Source organism: Chelon labrosus (genome assembly GCF_963514085.1).
Source record: "Chelon labrosus genome assembly, chromosome: 10".
Classification (NCBI taxonomy): Eukaryota; Metazoa; Chordata; class Actinopteri; order Mugiliformes; family Mugilidae; genus Chelon; species Chelon labrosus.
In genome coordinates, this window is record NC_140360.1 from 12,949,041 (window position 1) to 12,967,522 (window position 18,482).

At 39.7% G+C, this 18,482-nt stretch overlaps 2 protein-coding genes across 2 annotated transcripts; both read left to right on the forward strand.

The window, feature by feature from the left end:
• The first annotated feature begins 588 nt into the window (after positions 1-588).
• hoxc13a (homeobox C13a) lies at positions 589-5,440 on the forward strand. The gene is made up of 2 exons (XM_084553658.1): positions 589-1,764; positions 3,976-5,440. The coding sequence occupies exons 1-2, from the start codon at positions 1,101-1,103 to the stop codon at positions 4,230-4,232; spliced, it is 921 nt and encodes a 306-aa protein (XP_084409784.1). The 5' UTR covers positions 589-1,100; the 3' UTR covers positions 4,233-5,440.
• Positions 5,441-11,978: 6,538 nt separating this feature from the next.
• hoxc12a (homeobox C12a) lies at positions 11,979-16,178 on the forward strand. Its single transcript, XM_084553322.1, has 2 exons — positions 11,979-12,694; positions 13,789-16,178. Exons 1-2 carry the CDS (start codon positions 12,106-12,108, stop codon positions 14,025-14,027), a joined length of 828 nt encoding a protein of 275 aa, XP_084409448.1. The 5' UTR covers positions 11,979-12,105; the 3' UTR covers positions 14,028-16,178.
• Positions 16,179-18,482: the final 2,304 nt, after the last annotated feature.

The window sequence follows — 18,482 nt, forward strand, 5'->3', positions numbered from 1 at the left end:
AAGACTCGATGTGTACTGAAATCAGATTTGTCACGACGGTTTCTTACCTGATGGCTTTCATCTCGTCGCTGCTGCTGCTGCTGCTGCTGAGGTGACACTCAGTCAACACGTTCAACTTTGCTAATCCTTAAACTACAACTTCTGCATCACACACCACAACACGCTCACACACACAACCTGTAGATACCAAATTCTATTTTTTTTGTTTTAGCTCTATAAAATAGAGCATGTCGTGTTTATAAAGTTATAAATCGTAATACATTCGAAATATCATTCCCTTAAAGGCAACATTATTATTAATCATGTCCTGTTGTAAAACTACTTCTTCAGAACTTTAAATATCCTTTGAGGATGTTAATATGTGATCTATAGTGCAAGATACGGATCTGAAGGAAATGCTCAGAGAAGGGGTCTTAAGATAAGACTGAACGATTTGCACATTTAATTCTGTACCTGCGCATTTCTTAATGCATAACATCGCTGTTATATGGTGGACATTAAAATGATATAGATGCAACAGATTCCACATGAAATAGTCTTTTTTTTTTTTTTGGTTATTATACATTTAATAATCAAACAACCTTAGACGGGACATAACCCTTCCTCCCAGCCGTAAAGCGGCAGACACAGATTTTACGCAGCGTTAAAAAGCAATGCGATGCAAAACATGTGATTGGAAATATTTACTTTTACCCCCCAATCTACTAACTTTCTATCAATATATGTATCATATGGTATTATATTAGCTGGCAACCGGCGAAGTCGGCTAAATTTCACAGGTTGTTTTCGTTTGCCCCAATCTCGAACGTATCCGAACTCCCCTTTAAGGGTGTGGGTCTAGGTGATTTAAGCCAATGATATGAGGCGATATTCTGCGGGAAAAAACGGTGACATGTGAGGCAGTGGGTCTTTAAAGGGCTGCTCTTCCCCTGCTCACGAGCGCAATCTCGTAGGACTTGTTAGCGTATCACGTGCCAGATTCTTAATGAAGTGGACACACAGGGGCCTCGTGTGCGCATGCGCTCGGTGTAAAATGTAGTTGGAAATGAGGTGTCCGTCTTGGAGTAGTCGACTTTTAAAAAGCATCGGCAGCCCGTGATATGACGACTTCGCTGGTTCTGCATCCACGCTGGGCGGACACCTTGATGTACGTTTATGAAAAAAGCCCGAATGAAAACAACCAGAATAAAAGCCAAACAATGGAGGGACTGAGCGGTAATTGCCCTGCGACCCACTGCAGGGACCTGATGTCGCACCCCGCGCTGGGACGACATTCTGGCACCTTAGCGACCCACCAGGGCTCCGTCTACTCGGATATTTCCTCTCCAGACACCGGTCGACAGTGTCCCGCTCCACAAACATCTTCCAGTGCATCTTTGAGTTACGGTTATCCCTTTGGAAACCCATATTACGGCTGTAGATTATCTCACTCGCACAACGTGAACTTGCAGCAGAAGCCCTGCTCGTACCATCCCGCAGAGAAATACGCCGAGCCCAGCTCAGCGCTGCCCACGGAAGAACTGTCTACCAGAGCGAAAGAGTTTGCCTTCTACCCGAGTTTCGCCAGCTCGTATCAGGCTGTCCCTGGATATCTCGACGTGTCGGTGGTGCCCAGTATCAGTGCTCATCCTGAACCGCGGCACGACGCCTTGATCCCCATGGATGGCTACCAGCACTGGGCTCTCTCCAATGGCTGGGATGGGCAGGTGTACTGCTCCAAAGAGCAAACGCAGTCAACTCATCTTTGGAAATCACCTTTCCCAGGTATGGAAAAAATTATAATGCTTTTTAAGGTGCCTCCACTATGAGCTGTAATTCATATATACGTCCAGCAGCTTATAGGCTTTCAGTACCTGTGTCATCACATTAAGAAAGCTATTTAAGTGTAGTCAGATATTTTTACTCTGCTGTGATGTCGTTACCTAGTCCATGAATTTTATTGTGTTTAAGTCCCTAGATCATCTTACCAAGGAGTCCAGGGAAACTAATATATATACTAAACAATCACACAACTGTCAGTCTCCATGTCAGCTATCTTGTGTACTTTTCTGGACTATCTCATTCTATCTAGCGATATTGGCCAGTTTAACACTAAACAAATCAGCATGCCTTTTCTGAAAACTGTGCCTAAAATTGTGACAATTTAGAAATGTAACAGCAAGGAGCTTTTTTTTTTTTGTATCTGTACAGCTGTTTATCAGCTAATATGCATTCCGACCATTTGCTTTTGTCAGTCACATGATGAGTATAGTTCAGTTTCTGTCACGTAGAAAATGAAGGAACACCAGTGCATACCTTTGCCCCCTGTATGACAATCTAGTGACTTAGCTAGCCTACTGGATTGTGCCAATAAATCTCAGCGCTCTGCGCTGCGTCTTTGGCACATTTCTGGATTCATTAATAACATTTGTATTACATACAGACTTTGGCAGTGGTTCACAAATACGGAACAATTTAAATTATAATTCAGTCGTCTTTTGCTTTAATTGCTACATACAGCATATATCATATCTGATAATGGACCCAGGAGCCACACCAGTATGCAGTTTACAGAGTGTTTACTAGACTGCTTCTTGTATCTCATGGGTTTATTAACTTTGTGAAATCTGTAGCTATTTTAATTCCAGAAACCCCTACTCAGCCACCCCTTACCAACACTATAACACTTTTTTTTAATTTGTTTATGATATTGCAAATACACACACAGAGCAAGCCACGCATGCATGGGCACGCCGTCAAATACGCGCGCACACGTGCACAAACACACAAGCACGCGCTGTCCATGTATTTCTGTGTCGTTTCAGACATGCACACAAGATGACGTCCATTCAGACACAAGTGTTTGACTTTAAAATAAAAAGCGGCACAGAAAGCGTAAACTCCACACAGTTATCCCCCATCTACTTATACTTCAACATTTAATGCAAAACATTGAATAACGTGTGAAAATTCAGTGGCCTAAATAACAATATCGCCATCTTGTATAAAAATCCACAATCCCTGATTATAAAATTACACGGGATTAAAAAGTTTCACGTCTCATTGCCTGCCACAATTTGTTTTAAGGCATTGCTATTCTTGTACTGTTATGTTTCTTATTGGCTGTTTTGCCCTCAGATCCATTTTTTGGTGAACTGGTGAATTTAACAAATTTAGTCCTCAATTTCAAATTTTAAATTGTAAATAATAAACATTACAGAACAAATTGCGTTTTGGTCTTTCTGAAATTTAGGGAAATGTTTAAAAATGTTTCCCTTAAAGTACTTGTAACATGTGTAACTTTATAATTATTCATAACTTAAAATTTCCAGTTTTCATTTTAATGGCCAGATTTGTCTTGTGTTCTTACAGACAATAGGTCTTACCCCGCACACTTTAATTAAACATATTAACGAGAGGTTTATCTAAAATACTATTAACAACGTTTATGTTGGCGTGTAGATACTCATCCAGCAGATTAAGTATTGACATGGAGCCAAAGGGGAAACAATGAACACTGGCCACCGGAAACAATGCCCACTATAGTGGCTGTAGCTTGACGGTTCATCTCCACGAACTAAAGGATGGCCTATTTTATATCAGCCGTCCCATCGGAGGAAGCACACCTGAGATCCTGACTAAATTTCTGTTGTGCACCCCTCCAACCCCCATCCCATCACTACACAGACACACACACACCCACCCACACACACACACACCCACCCACACACACACACACACACACACACACATATTTCCACCCACCCACACACACAGCGAGAGGGAGACTTTTAGAGTTAACTAACGTAATTATACTGTGTTCCTATTCTCAGTCTAGTAAGTATTTAAAACTAAACATGACAAGACCAGCCTGCTTTCCTTCAAGAGTAGACTAGTTTCGTCAGCTGCGTTTGTGAAGTTAAACCTCGTGCATGTTTTGTTCTTTCTTAGCGCACAGTCTAATATTTTCCTGGAATGTTTCTCCTTGTGCTGCAGATGTTGTGCCATTGCAGCCTGAGGTCAGCAGCTATCGCCGTGGGCGTAAGAAGCGTGTCCCGTACACCAAGATCCAGCTGAAGGAGCTGGAGAAAGAGTATGCAGCCAGCAAATTCATCACCAAAGACAAGAGAAGGCGCATCTCGGCCGCCACCAACCTCTCAGAGCGTCAAGTCACCATCTGGTTCCAAAACCGACGAGTCAAAGAGAAGAAATTTGTCAGTAAATCCAAGAACAATCACATGCACACCACTTGATGAGATGTGCGACCCTCTTAAAACTGCAACTCATACCTTCCAAAAACATCACGCCATATATTTACCTCTTGCATTGAATATCGTTGCTGAAGAACATTTTGGCTGAGTGTTTTTCTTTTTTACATATATTTAAGTTCAACTCCATCGACCACCCCATCAAGTCCCAAGTTTTCAGTTTAGAGGTAATGCTCCAAAAACTGTGAAAATATTGAATATTCACTTCACATTTGTTTTATAGGAATGTACATATATAAATATATAATATTTAAAACGATATCTGTATTTCAAAGGCAAGTATTGCGTGATTTTTTTTTCCTCTTTTTTTTTTTTTTTTTCAAGCCAAATATTAAAAGGACTGATGACATTTTAGGACTTGCAACGAGCAGATCAAAACCGAGGAGACGGTTTGTTTGATGTCATTTTACAGAGATATGATCATCGCCATATGGACACGAATTGTTGTGGCGTAAACGACACGTTGAACTTGAGACTGAATCATCTTCAACGGAAGCTCACAGAAAAGACTTTCGGGAGGAAGAGCGATTTTTAAAAAAAGAAAAAAAGAATCCGTCTGAATTTCAAAAGCTATGCTCCCCTGTGTGGGATGTTCTCTTAAGCCTGGGGTAAAACAAAGGCTGCTACGTTGTTAATCTGTATAGTGCAATGCCTTTATTATTTAATTCATATTATCTAGTATGGCGGAACTGTAAACTGGAATATCCCAAAACCTGTATGTTTTCCTTTATCAGTGAAGGACTCTGTCATGCAACTGGAATGATTGTAAACCATTAAAGTCAGTGAGTATTACACATAAATGCACAATCGTTTTATTTTGTTTGGACTTTGTTAGTGTAGCATTGGAGCTGGTCACACGCCTTGTAAGAAGCCTGTAATTTCTACTTTGGTGCAGTATGTGAACTGTATTGTGGTGTTGAATTACGTACTGGTAACGTGTTTCATAAATAAATGATGATTATGAAAATGTTCAAATATTCAAGTCAATCAACCATCCTGCTCACAGCATTTCCTTTCGTTTCAAGTTACTAAGCAGCAAAATCCCAGGCCACTATCTCCTTTCCTCTTTATACAACATCAGCAGCGGATGGGCGAAGGAAGATTTAATGTTGCAAAGTGCTTGATTAAGAATTATTGGGCAACCTGGAGCCGTCTTGTTTGCAATAAGGGATGACGGTGATTACGCATGATTAGCGGGCAGCGTTTTGCAAACTTTGACTCTTAGCAACTAAACAAATTCAAATGAGTCTTCTTATACATCATTTTTTTCCAGCTAAGGCTGGATATTCCCCGTCAAGTCTTGAAGGATATCTGTTGCTTGAGAAAGTAAGTCGGCTGGAAGATTATCGCTTACTATTTCCAAGTTTGCTCCAACAATTTTAAATCAAAGTTGATGCCAAATCTGTATTGCCTGATACTTGGCAGACGTTCAGTTAGCAGAATTGTTGCAAATAGGCCGAAAGGCAAATCAAGCGATGTGTTCCTCGGCTTTCAGAGAAACATTTACTGCGTTACCGCACAATATTTTCATAATCCACAGGTACAAATTGGCTGCTGCTGTCCTCATAATTGGAACATAAAAACTCGCATACGTTAAGAAAGCGAGAATCAGTATTTAAGACATTATCCAAAATGCATTTTACGGATTATGATTTCTCTAATATATCAACATTACATGGCCGGATAAAAACAGTATTGTGAAGCATGTGCTTGCGAAAGTCTACTTTTGCAGTACGTAATACTTCTATAGTCCTGTCGCGAATTTGGATCCTGGTTAGATCATCTGTAACTCGGTATGCAAAAAGCACAGGTGAGTTGTGCAATGAACTTGAGGATGCATTTAAATTTGTCACCTGGTATATACTCTCACTGTTTTGCTAGGCAAAGCACTTAATAATAGCAGTACACTTAATTAATAGTAGCTACTAATGCACATGCGCGCACACATTGCACACACAGTCCCGTCCAATGCGTCATTGCCCATCTATAGTTTTTCTTTATAAATGGCGTAGACGAATATACATGTTGTGTACACATATGTGGGGTATAGAGGAGGTCTTTGTTGTTCATGCAGCCATGTGTATCTAAAACAAATGCAGTTTGAAAATTACTGGACGAAAATAAAATGTGGACATAAACATGTATACACTGTGTCCTGAGGAGAATTCAGGTGCTGTTGAAGTATAAGATCATTGTGACTGCCTGTAGTTTCAGAATTTAACCTGAATAAACAGTGAGGGAAATTAGTGTGTCAGAGTAAAGCGTAAAAACGCCCTGTTTTTTTCTTTAGTCCGAATATTTAACGTTGGATGCTTTAAAATTAATTATATAAATTCTAATAACGCAGCTATACGACAAAAAGTCCTCTTGAACCTATACAATATAATATATAGGCGCTATAACTATGTGAGTTTTGTTTTTAGTTTTATTTATTTTTTATGTGGCAGTCGTCGACAGGGCTGTGTCATTCTTTCCACTTCTTTCCAGATTCTTCAGATCTCTTGAGGTTTTAAGACGTCCGGCTTCAACTTTTTTTTTTTGTTTGTCTGGTTCCTGGATTTTCAATCCTCGTGGAAAGTTCTGAGTCTCCTAATTTACCCTTGACCATGACTATGCAGTCACTTTGACCTTGACATCACAGCAGATTGTGAATAATAAATAGGGGGCTGGACACCAATGCTAGCGGTTTGTTTGTAGGCAAACAAGGTGTTATTTCCCTGTCTAGACAGCCGGGCTTAATGACATGCCATAAATACATAAAAAGGGGAAGTGTAGCGATATCCTCTGACCTGCATTTCTGACCATCCCTCAGAGCTTTGCATTAACATTTGGGCTCTTGTTCTTTTGTGTTTTGCAGAATACCTTTAAAAGTACTTGTTCTGGCCCATGCCTCTGGAACCGCCAATGGTTTCATTCACTCATCATGAGGTGTGTGTGTTATTGACCACGAAGGACAGGTAGGACTTTTGACGTCTCACACCAACACCAGTAATCCGCAGCAAGCAGCCATACTGTCTCTACAGCGAGAGGAAATAATAACACGACGTCGCCCACAATATAACGATTAAAGGTATGACCGTTTTTCTTCCTACTATGGCTGTAGGCCTACATGGACTTTGTTTTATGACTTTTTAGCCCACAGAAAACGCCGTGCATCGACTAGACAAAGCTAACTTGCAGAAACGTGATGTATAATATGCAATTTATACTTAATTTTTTTATTATTATTTTCTTCAAAGGGGCGCACAGCGGAAACTAAGCTAAAAGGAAACAAATATGTACTGCATATGTATTTTAAGCCCTTAATTTCTATTTAAAATCCTGACATTTTAGAACATTTTGCCAGAAATTTCACCAAAAGTTGTTAAATACCGCATTTAATGATTTGCCACACAATGTAGCTAATCTAAACCAACAAAATGAGAAACTGAATATGCAGATTACCTTTTAAACATAGGTATAAGTAGTTGTTTTGGTTTTAAAAATTACTTGGACACATATATTCTTTCATTTATTATTTACAATAAATACAAAATATGTACACAGTGGATAAATACAGATATGTCCAAATATGCAAATTACAAATAGTCCTAAATACAACAGTGGAATAAAATCTGCTCTGCAACACACCCTTTTTTCTGTTAAGTTAATGTTTTACTCGCTGAAGTTGTAGTTTAGCAATCACAGAGACCTACGCCCTGGGTTAACATTTACTGTGCCCAACAAAGGATGACACGACATCTAAACTCACTAAATCAGACTGCGCCATTTCAAATAAAAAGCAAAACTACTATCTTTTAGATACTTGACGCACTGATGAGCCGGTGATTTTACTTTTGTTAAATGTAAAATGTAGCCGTGCTTTTGGTTGTGTGTCGGGGCGTCAGAGCTGCAGGCCGCTGTCAGCCAGAGACAAGAAAAAGGGGGCTGATAACCTCTGGTGGTGACGAGTGGAAAATATCAGGAAGTGCTGCAACTTGTCTCTAATTTATGGCTTTTTTAGTTCAGATAACTTCCTTTTATTCCCCTGTCCTGATTTTAACTTTGTATTGTCTCTATTTTAGCGTCTTCTATACCATTTATGGAATATCGAGTTTAGTTTTTTTTTTGTTTTTTTAATTATCGGTTTGATGGATTTTTATTTTAGTTAGCTGTTAAACTTGAAGGCCAGCGAATACAGACGTTTGCACTGAAAAAAAAACAAACAACCTGGGCTAAACCATATATGTTATTTTTGTGATATTACTGTTTACGAAAACACCCTGATATTAATATTAATAGGGTCAGTGCATAGTTTTGTGATTTAGACTATTATGTCTATCATAGAAATATATCCGACCATTTGAAATCACATGTCGGAGCCAAGCGTTCCTATTCAGATTTTATTCATGTATTTAAATATTTGAATACGTGCATATTCAACACATGTAGCTCTGGTATTTGAATTTTTTAACTGTTATATCGTTTTTGAATGCAGTTCAAACTGCCTGTCGGCGTGAGCCAAGATTGGTTTGAAAATTCATCATTTATTGATCACAACTAGTCTTTTTGGAATCTGTATTTTACAATGAATTTCTTGATAATTGCGTAGCGTATATTACGCACAGACGTGCACGGGCACACACGCACTGAGGCTTCTCAGTCACAATTTAAAAATAATTCAATCAGCCTGATAAATTAATAAAATTGAAGTATTTCTTATTTGCGCAAATAGGTCACAGGAGCTTATTGCATTACAACTTTATTAACAGTGACGGTCAAGTTCAAATGTTTGACGCAAAGGTTTCACTATAAATGCTACTTGGTACTTCCAATGGTGCTTGTTTTAATTTGCACATTTGTACGCAATACATATACTTATATTGAACGATTATACATATTTGTAAATATTATTTTAAATATTTTAACCAATTTTACTACTATTCTCGTTGTGATTCGTACTTAATACTCCATGTTTTATTGTAAAAGCCCATTCAGAGATGATATTGCTTGTGTAGCAAAGGCGCATTAAATATTGTGTGTTGTTGTAAACAAATGAAAAAGATCGCCCAAACCTTTCAACTAAAACGTTTCTGTGGGTTGTTTAGGCTTCCCTAGGTGGTTGGTTTCCCTTGAAGGAAGCTTTAAAGGGGTTGCACAGGGCTATAACTGTGGCAACCTGCCTGCAGAGAATCAAAGAGAGAAAAAGGGAAGAAAAGCCCTTTGTTTAGGCTATTGCCCTGTCTGGACAGGACCAGTGAATTCCAGGGGGCTAATTTCAATATAGAGCAGACAGTGTACTAGACAGTGACCTTGACAGTGCTATATGCTCGGTTTACCAAGTTCTTTTTTAGTAGCAGATTTTTTTGTTTTGTTAAAGCACAGGGCTTGTAGCTTACGCTAACGCATGACATCATCGCCGAGCTAAAGATGCGCTCAACAGACTAGCAGTTGTGTGAATGTGAAATCCGGATCTGCGGGAGCAGTGGATCGGAGGCGTGGAGAGACGAGGCAAGGAGACGCAACACATGGCCTCTTTCTCCGAGGTAAAGTGGAGACTTAAGCCTGTATATCACTGGATGGCCGTGCGGGCCGTCCATTTTGTTGTAAACATCACACTGCACTGTTTTGCTTTTGGTAACTGTTATAATAACACGAGAAGCTGTGAAGTGATACCAAGACGCCCAAATGCTCCTCATAAGACTGAGGCCTAAGATATTATACTGGGTTGATGTTGTGCTGCATTGCGAGACTCACTAACTAGATGCAAGAATGTGCAGTGATAGGAGTGGCAGCGAGTGCAAGTGACGGGGTGAAACCACAACGGGATCCTCAAGAGCTTCTCCAGTTTAAACATTTGATATTTGTCTTTCTATTTAAGGCTAGAGCCAAGCCCGGTGCCTTTGGGTTAGATAGGACACACTGTCACAAGTGACGGATACAGCGATCAAATATCGACTGACTTGCAAATCGTTCCCAAACCAGTGTTTAAATGAATGCTTACGTTCTCACATAACACATCATTGGCAAGTTTGTGACACGCAGCTGGGACCATCCAGCACGCATGTGCAAGCGTCTGTAACCCTGAACCTTTCTGATAATCATTTAATTCATAATGTTAATATCAACTAATTGAAACATTCACTCATGATTTTACTTCCAGAGTATTTTGTTTTGGGGTGTTATGTTGTATTATGATTGTTGGTTGTTTTCATTGGCGCATTTTCGAATATATCCACTTTATTCTTTCTATGAAATAGCCCATAGCCTTCACGATCTGCTGCCGCACTTTGCCTGTTATATACCACTCATTCTAATTTATTGATTGTAATTTCTACTACTTTTATTTATTTTAATGGAGTATTTGAGTTCAACATCAAGTTCAACTCACCGTGACTCTCACTCGTGAACTTGAGTGGATTGAGGACATACGTCTGTGCTTGGTTATAATTAGTGTGCATATTTTTATATATATATATCGTAGTATATATCGTCGTAGTCTAAATTTGTTAAATTTATGGGGCAAGCTATTTATACTTATCTTACTCATTTTATATTACTACCTACATACATACAAAGATCGCCGCTGCTGAGTTATGAGAACTTTTGAGATCCATAAATTGATTTGGTCTTCCTTTGTGGAGGGTGGGGTGAAGATAAAATCTGAATGCATAAAGGGAAAGTGGGATTGCAAAAAAAAAAAAAAAAAAAAAAAGATATAAAATGGATTGGCAAGCCTTCCTAAATTTATATTTTAAATTAATATGAAGTCTGTGGACCCGGTAGAGGAATGCAAAAGCCGCCGCACGCTCGCAGATGATGATGTTTGGGCAGTTTGACGACCAAAGATCATATAAGATATATTTGAGCCAGCTGTTTGCAGAATGCTTGAATTCTGTGCATATAATGGTGATTTCTTTTTTCTCTTGAGAAAATGCACTTTAGAAGAGTTTCCAGAAAGTTTATTTTTTTATTTTTTTTATCTGTAACAGAGGCCTTTTTGTCAAAGCAGAGGATAACTATATATCATGACGCATCACATGTTTGTTCAGTGTCTTCAGAACTGCCTCTACAAATCAGCTAATTAGTAAGATATAAAGCAGAGGAGCTCCTGGCTGATTGAATCAGTTAAGTGGCCTCTGATATCTTGTAAAATTCATATAAAAGAATTGTGAGAGGTATAACAATCCCAGCAGAGTTTGGCTGCGAACGTTTATTGGCGGTATCTGTTAAAGTTGTTCATGTGAGGTGTACTAGAGAATATTATGTGAAATATACCCTCTTAAAGTAACCTTGTAGAATATCGTCCTCTTTTACAGAGCCAGTGGCTTCAACCTGCTGACCCTGTTACTGTAAATATGAGTAGAGTGCGGCAATGAGCATCAGTCTTTTCTTAAAACAAGCTTGTAAAATTGGGACATCACAGCTTTATATGACATGGAATTCAACCATAATTTGCTAGAAAACAAGATGTCGCATGCACCCTCTCCTTCAAGAAAAACAGTTTTCATAAGAAATAGCATTTAAAAAACTTTTGCCAGCTTATAAAGATATTAAACGAGGCCATGGACAGTTCCACGAGTGTAAAAGGAGAAGCAGCCTGGGCTCCTTTCGGACTCAGCGTGGCTCAAGTGAAGAAAAACAAGATTCTACATTTTTAATAAAAGGTTTATAGTATTTTTAAAAAGCATATAAACCTCTGTAATACAGAAGTTAATGTTTTGTTTTGTCTGAGATAGACCAAGTGGGTGGTACCATGTGTAGCAGAAGTTAGTCTGGACACGTGGTTTGTGGATGACCAATCAGGCGCCCCTCCAGGTTTAACTATGTTAAATGTCAGATTGCAATAAACTAGAAGCTGTTGGTCGGGCCCGCGGAAATGGGCGAGCATAATCTCCTTAATCCAGGGTTTGTGGGACCTTTGGTAAACATCCACACTGGAGACACATTTTACTTTCCGAATTTTAGAGCCTCAGGGGGACAACTGGCGGGGCTACCGTCTCTCTCCTACCCGAGAAGGGACAATGTTTGCTCCCTCCCGTGGAATCCTTCGGAGCCGTGCAATGGATACTCTCAATCCTACTTTAGCAGCCCCGTGTCTATTAACCCTTCCTTCAATCGGTCGTGTGAAATTACCAGACCAGAAGACGGTAAATGTTATTACAACAACGGCAACGGGAATAGGGAGACCTGTTCAGGTGGCAGCAGCCTCAAACGAGAGGATAGGGCGAGAGACACATCATCCCTAACAACTGACCACGGGATGCACAGTGGAATTGGCAGCAGTGCAGCCTTTTCCAAATATGATTATGGGACCGAGCAACTAACGCAAGACCCGCCATCCTGTCAGTCAATGGAGTCCGACTCCAGCTCCTCTCTGCTCAACGAGGGCAGTAAGCCTCCATCCAGCGACACACAGACCCTGGTGTCACCGGGAAGCCATTCAAGCAACATAGCCGCAGGCGGAGGTGGGTACAATTTTTATTTATTTTAATCACAGTTATTATTAACGCACTGCCTCATTATTTATTAGAAAGCTCCATGCAACACACATGTGTGGTATTAAACCGCCATTAGAGCTTGTTACCGTGATGCACAACTTGCAGCCTGGATTAGCCTGCAGGGCACTTGCGTAGTGTGCGAACGCCGCTAGGGGCTGCCCTAAAATACTCCATGCACCATGTGGCAGTGCACAGTTATAGATAACCTCACAAAACCTTATTGCTTACAGCTTTTGAATAAACAATCAGTTCCGCCGTGGTATTTCCATACAGCTTAGATAAGGTTGTGTGATTCAGACACATAGATAGTTGATTTTGGTCTATTGCTGCAGTCTGCAGCTGCACACAAATTAGTGCATTGATTTAAAGAGGTGAGTCGCTTTGGTTGGCTGCATCGGATAGTGAGTTTTCTTTTTAATGACTCGTAAACAGAATTAATATTTGTCGCTGCGAACTCGAGAGTCACTTAATATGCTCCGAACCTCGCAAATAAGTAGGGGTATTTGCAAGCACGGCTTAATTATCACGTTAATGCTGCTGTAACTGCAACAATAAAAGTTCCTGTCACACAAACCGCGGTATAATCTACTGGTGGTCTCCATAGACAAAACTGAAAAAACAAGAATAAGCACTTATTAAAAAATATATGTAGCTATATATTGCACAAAAGTGAAGTGCCCATTGTCCAGATATGAGATTTGAGATAAGATAAGTGCAGTCATAGACTCAAACAAATCTGGCTGTTAGTGGAGGAAGTGACAGCTTCCAGATGCATCATACTGTAATACACAGCAGAAACCCTCCTTCAGGGAGCTTTTTCTAAAGATGTTTCAAAATATGTCAATAAGGTACTGAATGCTAGTGTATTTTACAAAACGAGATGCTTTGTCACGATTCATTCATGGCTCTAATACTAAAATGTGAAATGGACTGCAATTACCCTACTTGCAGGGACAACTGATGCCCCTGTAAGTTCACCATAACCTTGGAGGTGACCGTGATTTTGCAACTGTGGTGACTAAACCGTTGTATGCCCCCTCCTCCTCCCTCCTCTCCTCCAGGTGCCCCGTGGTACCCGATGCACACTCGGACCAGAAAGAAACGCAAACCTTATTCCAAACTTCAGCTTGCTGAGCTAGAAGGCGAATTCATGCTGAATGAGTTCATCACCAGGCAGCGACGGAGGGAGCTCTCCGACCGCCTGAACCTCAGCGACCAACAAGTCAAGATCTGGTTCCAGAACCGCAGGATGAAGAAGAAGAGACTCATGCTGAGGGAGCAAGCTTTGGCCTACTTTTAGAGATGCGGCAGAAGGTGAATCGATAGGCAGTAAAAAGCCAAGCCTTCTACGCTCCCTTAGGTCTTCTTTCAATGCATGCACCCATCTATCCATCTTTTACATTGCAGGCAATCATTACTTTATTTTCTGATATATATATTTTTTTTTTTCTCAGAGGTGCGGGCTACAAAAGCCCACAAACAAGCCACTATCTGGCGTCCAAAGCTACACGCTATCTGCGAGCCTTCTTTTTTGGGGGCATAGTCGCACAAAAAGCTGTGAGAATGTGTTTTCTGTGTTGGTTTTTCTGATTTGTCAGGAGATAAGTATACGCCTCAAGTGTGTAAGCCACGTTAAATGTGTCTTCAAGGCAATATATTTTAGGAATAACAACATCCCTTTTGTTCCCATTTTTAGTCTGAGAAAATAAGGCGGGAGCTGTGCAGTTATAAAGGCTGAAAATAGAACTAAATATAACAGTGAAGTCAGATTGCAGTCACTCAGAGAAGGCTGACTGGAGCGCATCCTCGCAACAATTCTGTTATGTTATGAAGCAGTCAGCAAGGCTCTCCCTGCTGTTTGCTTTAACTTCCGCAGCCACCATTTGTTGGGTAAGAGGAGCATCATCGTTGTCTCGTTTCCATCGTTTTCTCCGCGTTTGTGGGCACGTTCACGGTCACGGGCAGGAGATCTGGGAGTCTGCATGACCAGAGGGAGGACTAAAGCCGCAATGTAATCCATATCGATATCTTTATGGCTGCGCATTGACAAATTGAATTGCCATGACTTCGGTCATGTGCAGACAAGTTCCTAAAGGTATTTTTTTTTTTTTTTTAACTTTTATTACCTTGAAACTTGTCTTAACAACAACACGGAACTCTGCATGGGTTGCATTTCTTTAGTTGAGTGAGATCACCGTTTGAAAACGGTTTTGAGCTGCTATTAAAAAAAGTCTACGTCCGGACTGCCAGTGAAAAAAAATAGTGTATCCTACAATAAACCCACAAGGAGATGTAATGGAAAGATTCAACCGCATAACTAAATTTTAAGCCAACTCAGTTAAACCAGGGAACCGCCTACCGGGGGGGTGGGATACGTTTTTAGGCCTAAAAGAGCGTTTCTTAAACTTGGTGCTCACTATAAACTTAAATATTTAGAAATTTAGAAAATTAAATTATATGCCTGTATAAGTGTGTAACCACTCAATTCGGGCAGATTTCAGTGCGTTATCTATCATGTATTAAGCTATAGCAGTGAAACGTTTGCAGCATGTTATTGATGTGAAATCGCTCTAAGTCATGTTCTGCGGGCCACTATTTCTGTACGTGACTTTTTATACTTTTTTTCTGAACAAATCAAAAGCCAATACCCTAAACATTTTGACACAAACGTCTTCAAAGAATGTATTATTATTATTATTATTATTATTATTATTATTATTATTATTAGGGTGGAAGGACGGAGGGCCTACATATTAGGCCTACTTAATGTACTTGCTCCTTGCAATGTGCTCAGTGTTGTCCCTTTCCTTATCTTGTACTCGTGTATAACTTTGTAAAATGAAATTACATATGTTAGTATTTGCATCCTATTTGAGGAGCCCTTATCGCTATGTAATAGTGTTTTATGTTATTGATCGTCTTGTACAATATCGCATTCCATATAGCCTATTTGTGGTTGTAAGGGTTGGGAATGTATAGGCCAAAACTATATACTGCCAAGTATGGATATAAAGAAATGGTATGTAAGAAATGTTTTACCATTCATGACATTTAAAGAAACCCTGTTTCTGTGTAGTAGTTGTTTATTATCGTTCTCTTATGTCGCCCCCCATTGCATTCCTTTCTTTGCGCTTGTAAGGATTGCTACGTTGTCTTGTAAAAGTAATAATGATATGAATGTATATGCGTAAGGTCTTCAATAAACAGAATATTGAAACGTTTATTGGTGCTACCTCAGTCTGTTATTAGGTTGCTTCTCTGGATGTTCTGCTTTAAGATCAACTTTTCTGCGTGCTGATTGGTGGGGTCATTTTATTAGAGGTGACCTGTAACACAGTTTAAAAAATACATGTGTCCACGATAGTGAAATAAAGGTTGGAGCGTTAATGGGACATTTGGAAGCATTCAAGAGTGTTTTGTTGGCACTTAATTGTATATGTTGTGAAATGTATAGGAGCCCACACAGGTTAGCCTATTTTTATTATGAGCGCCGCAGATATAAAGGTAGGCTATAGATAGCAGTGACAGTTTAGCAAAATGCAAAATGGCGGCCAGGTTCATATTCTGACCCCCGACTTGCCTTAAATATTGTTTTGTTTTATAGAAAGCTTGGACAATAAAGTAAGTAAAAGCCCCTTTACATTTTTCCAAGTTCGACCTAATCAATGTCACCGGTATGCTACAAGCCTATAACGATGCTGCTAAACACGCAATAGCTCTGTAAAGCAGTAATAGGGTTACACCCCGGTGCTCCATATAGACAGTGCTCTTGGACTGCCTGTTCTTGTGCATCCTCTCTCCTGGTTTGCATTAGGGATTTAAATAATTGTAAATCAAAAGATGGTTTATGAAGACAAGCACACAGATCAGATAAACAGGCCTCCTCAAACGGCGTACACAGTTTCAAACGACGCAGACAGTTTAATACTGAACCATTTCTAAAAAATCCACAAGGCTCTCCCTACTGGCAACCAAGTGTAAAGCAATACAGTTTTCCTATCAGCTAACTAACCAAGCATAGAAGACATAGGTTTGTCTTCAGCAGCTTCCACCCTCTGCTAGGTGAAGTATGTTCACTGGAAATAGTTGTGCAGTCTCGATGTTGAGATCAGATGTTGGCTTTTCAGTGAACTGTGAACGTCCGCTCCTGCAACCGACCCACTCAATGACATTCCGGAGTCCACGCATGATCGCAACATACACACACACACAAACACACAAATGTAAGATCACGTGTTTAACACGGTCTTCTTGCTATTGATTAACTATTGCTTCGTACATCTGTCACTGAAGATATAGCCACACTTCAGTGTAATTGCGACAAGTCATATTTTGAGTTATTAAATGCCTTGTTGCAATATGTTTTGTTCTATGTACAAGTGCTGTTTCTCCTCTGATACTTGTACTGGTAATGCACAGAGCCACATTCCCCGGATTTGTCTGCCTATAATTTAAATCACAACAAAATACTTTCCATATGTATTTATGAACACACTGCATAGGTATTTTGAATATAAAGTGCATGTAAACAAATAGGATCCTCCATGAGAGAAACGGACGGGCTGCCACTCAGTCGGGCACAACGTGTCACTTTGCAGATTATAACAAATATAACTATAAATGCTGGTTTCTAAAATGAACTCTGTAAATATTATCAACTCCTCGTTGTTTTCTCCAATTGTTTCTGAGATTAATTACATGTCGGCTCAATAGAAGACAAATGTCTAACACATGCTGTTTTTATGTTTTGGAAACACGCTCTTCATGTGTATTTACGCATCTGATTAAAAGGGGGTTCAGAAAATAATTTCAACTAATGGATTCCCACATTTTTACCGTGGACAACTGGCAACTGAATCTGAATTATTTCCGTAGCATAATAAAAGAAATGCACGCGTAATGTTCCCTTTTACGCACCGATGACAACGTCCGTGTGTTTTAATTAAGGAATACACAGTGCATCACTTTTAAAACGAGGACCGTCTGATGCAAAGCATGACTAAGGACCAAGTATTTGTTGCAATATAATATTAACTCAGACTATGAAACAATACTAGGAGATCTTAAATTCCGTTTATTGAATTTGATCATTGAGAGGACATCATTCATAACAACTCCAATCTTTGCAGGTCATCAAACGCGCTGTTGACCATGAAAGGAGAGCCAGTGTCTAATGTTTGCGTGTTGCCTTGTTAAATTGTTTAGAGTAGAACAACAAATGCAAAATGCAGCGTTATATTTCAGACTTCCTTGCGGTTCCTCTGCTGATATTTGGCAACAGATCTTCAAGGTCAGCTCTGTTTCAAATGACGTCTTTTTGATTCAGGAAAGCGTTAATAACAACAGCAACTGCATATATTAATACGGTCCTGCTAGTTTTTGTGTATGCTTTTGGTCTTGTAAAATGTGCGAAAAAACCTGGCCACATAAGAGTGCTGGAAAGAGAATAGATATGAACCGGGATATCCATGATTTGTTACCAATGGCAGTAGAATGGCGTTTAGTTAGAATAAAAACAAAGGTGTAAAATACAATTTGCAGCAGCCACGATTTGCAGAATTTGGTGAATCCAAATGCATATTGGCTACGATGAGACTGGTTTTAACGTCAAAATAACGCAACCTTAAACACAGCATGATTGTATTTTCTACTGTGATTTAATGATGCAGGCATTGGTTAGTATTTGCGTGCTGACTCCTCTGTAAAACAGAGGGATTATTTAGACAGAATTACATGGCAGTCTGGTCCTGGAATG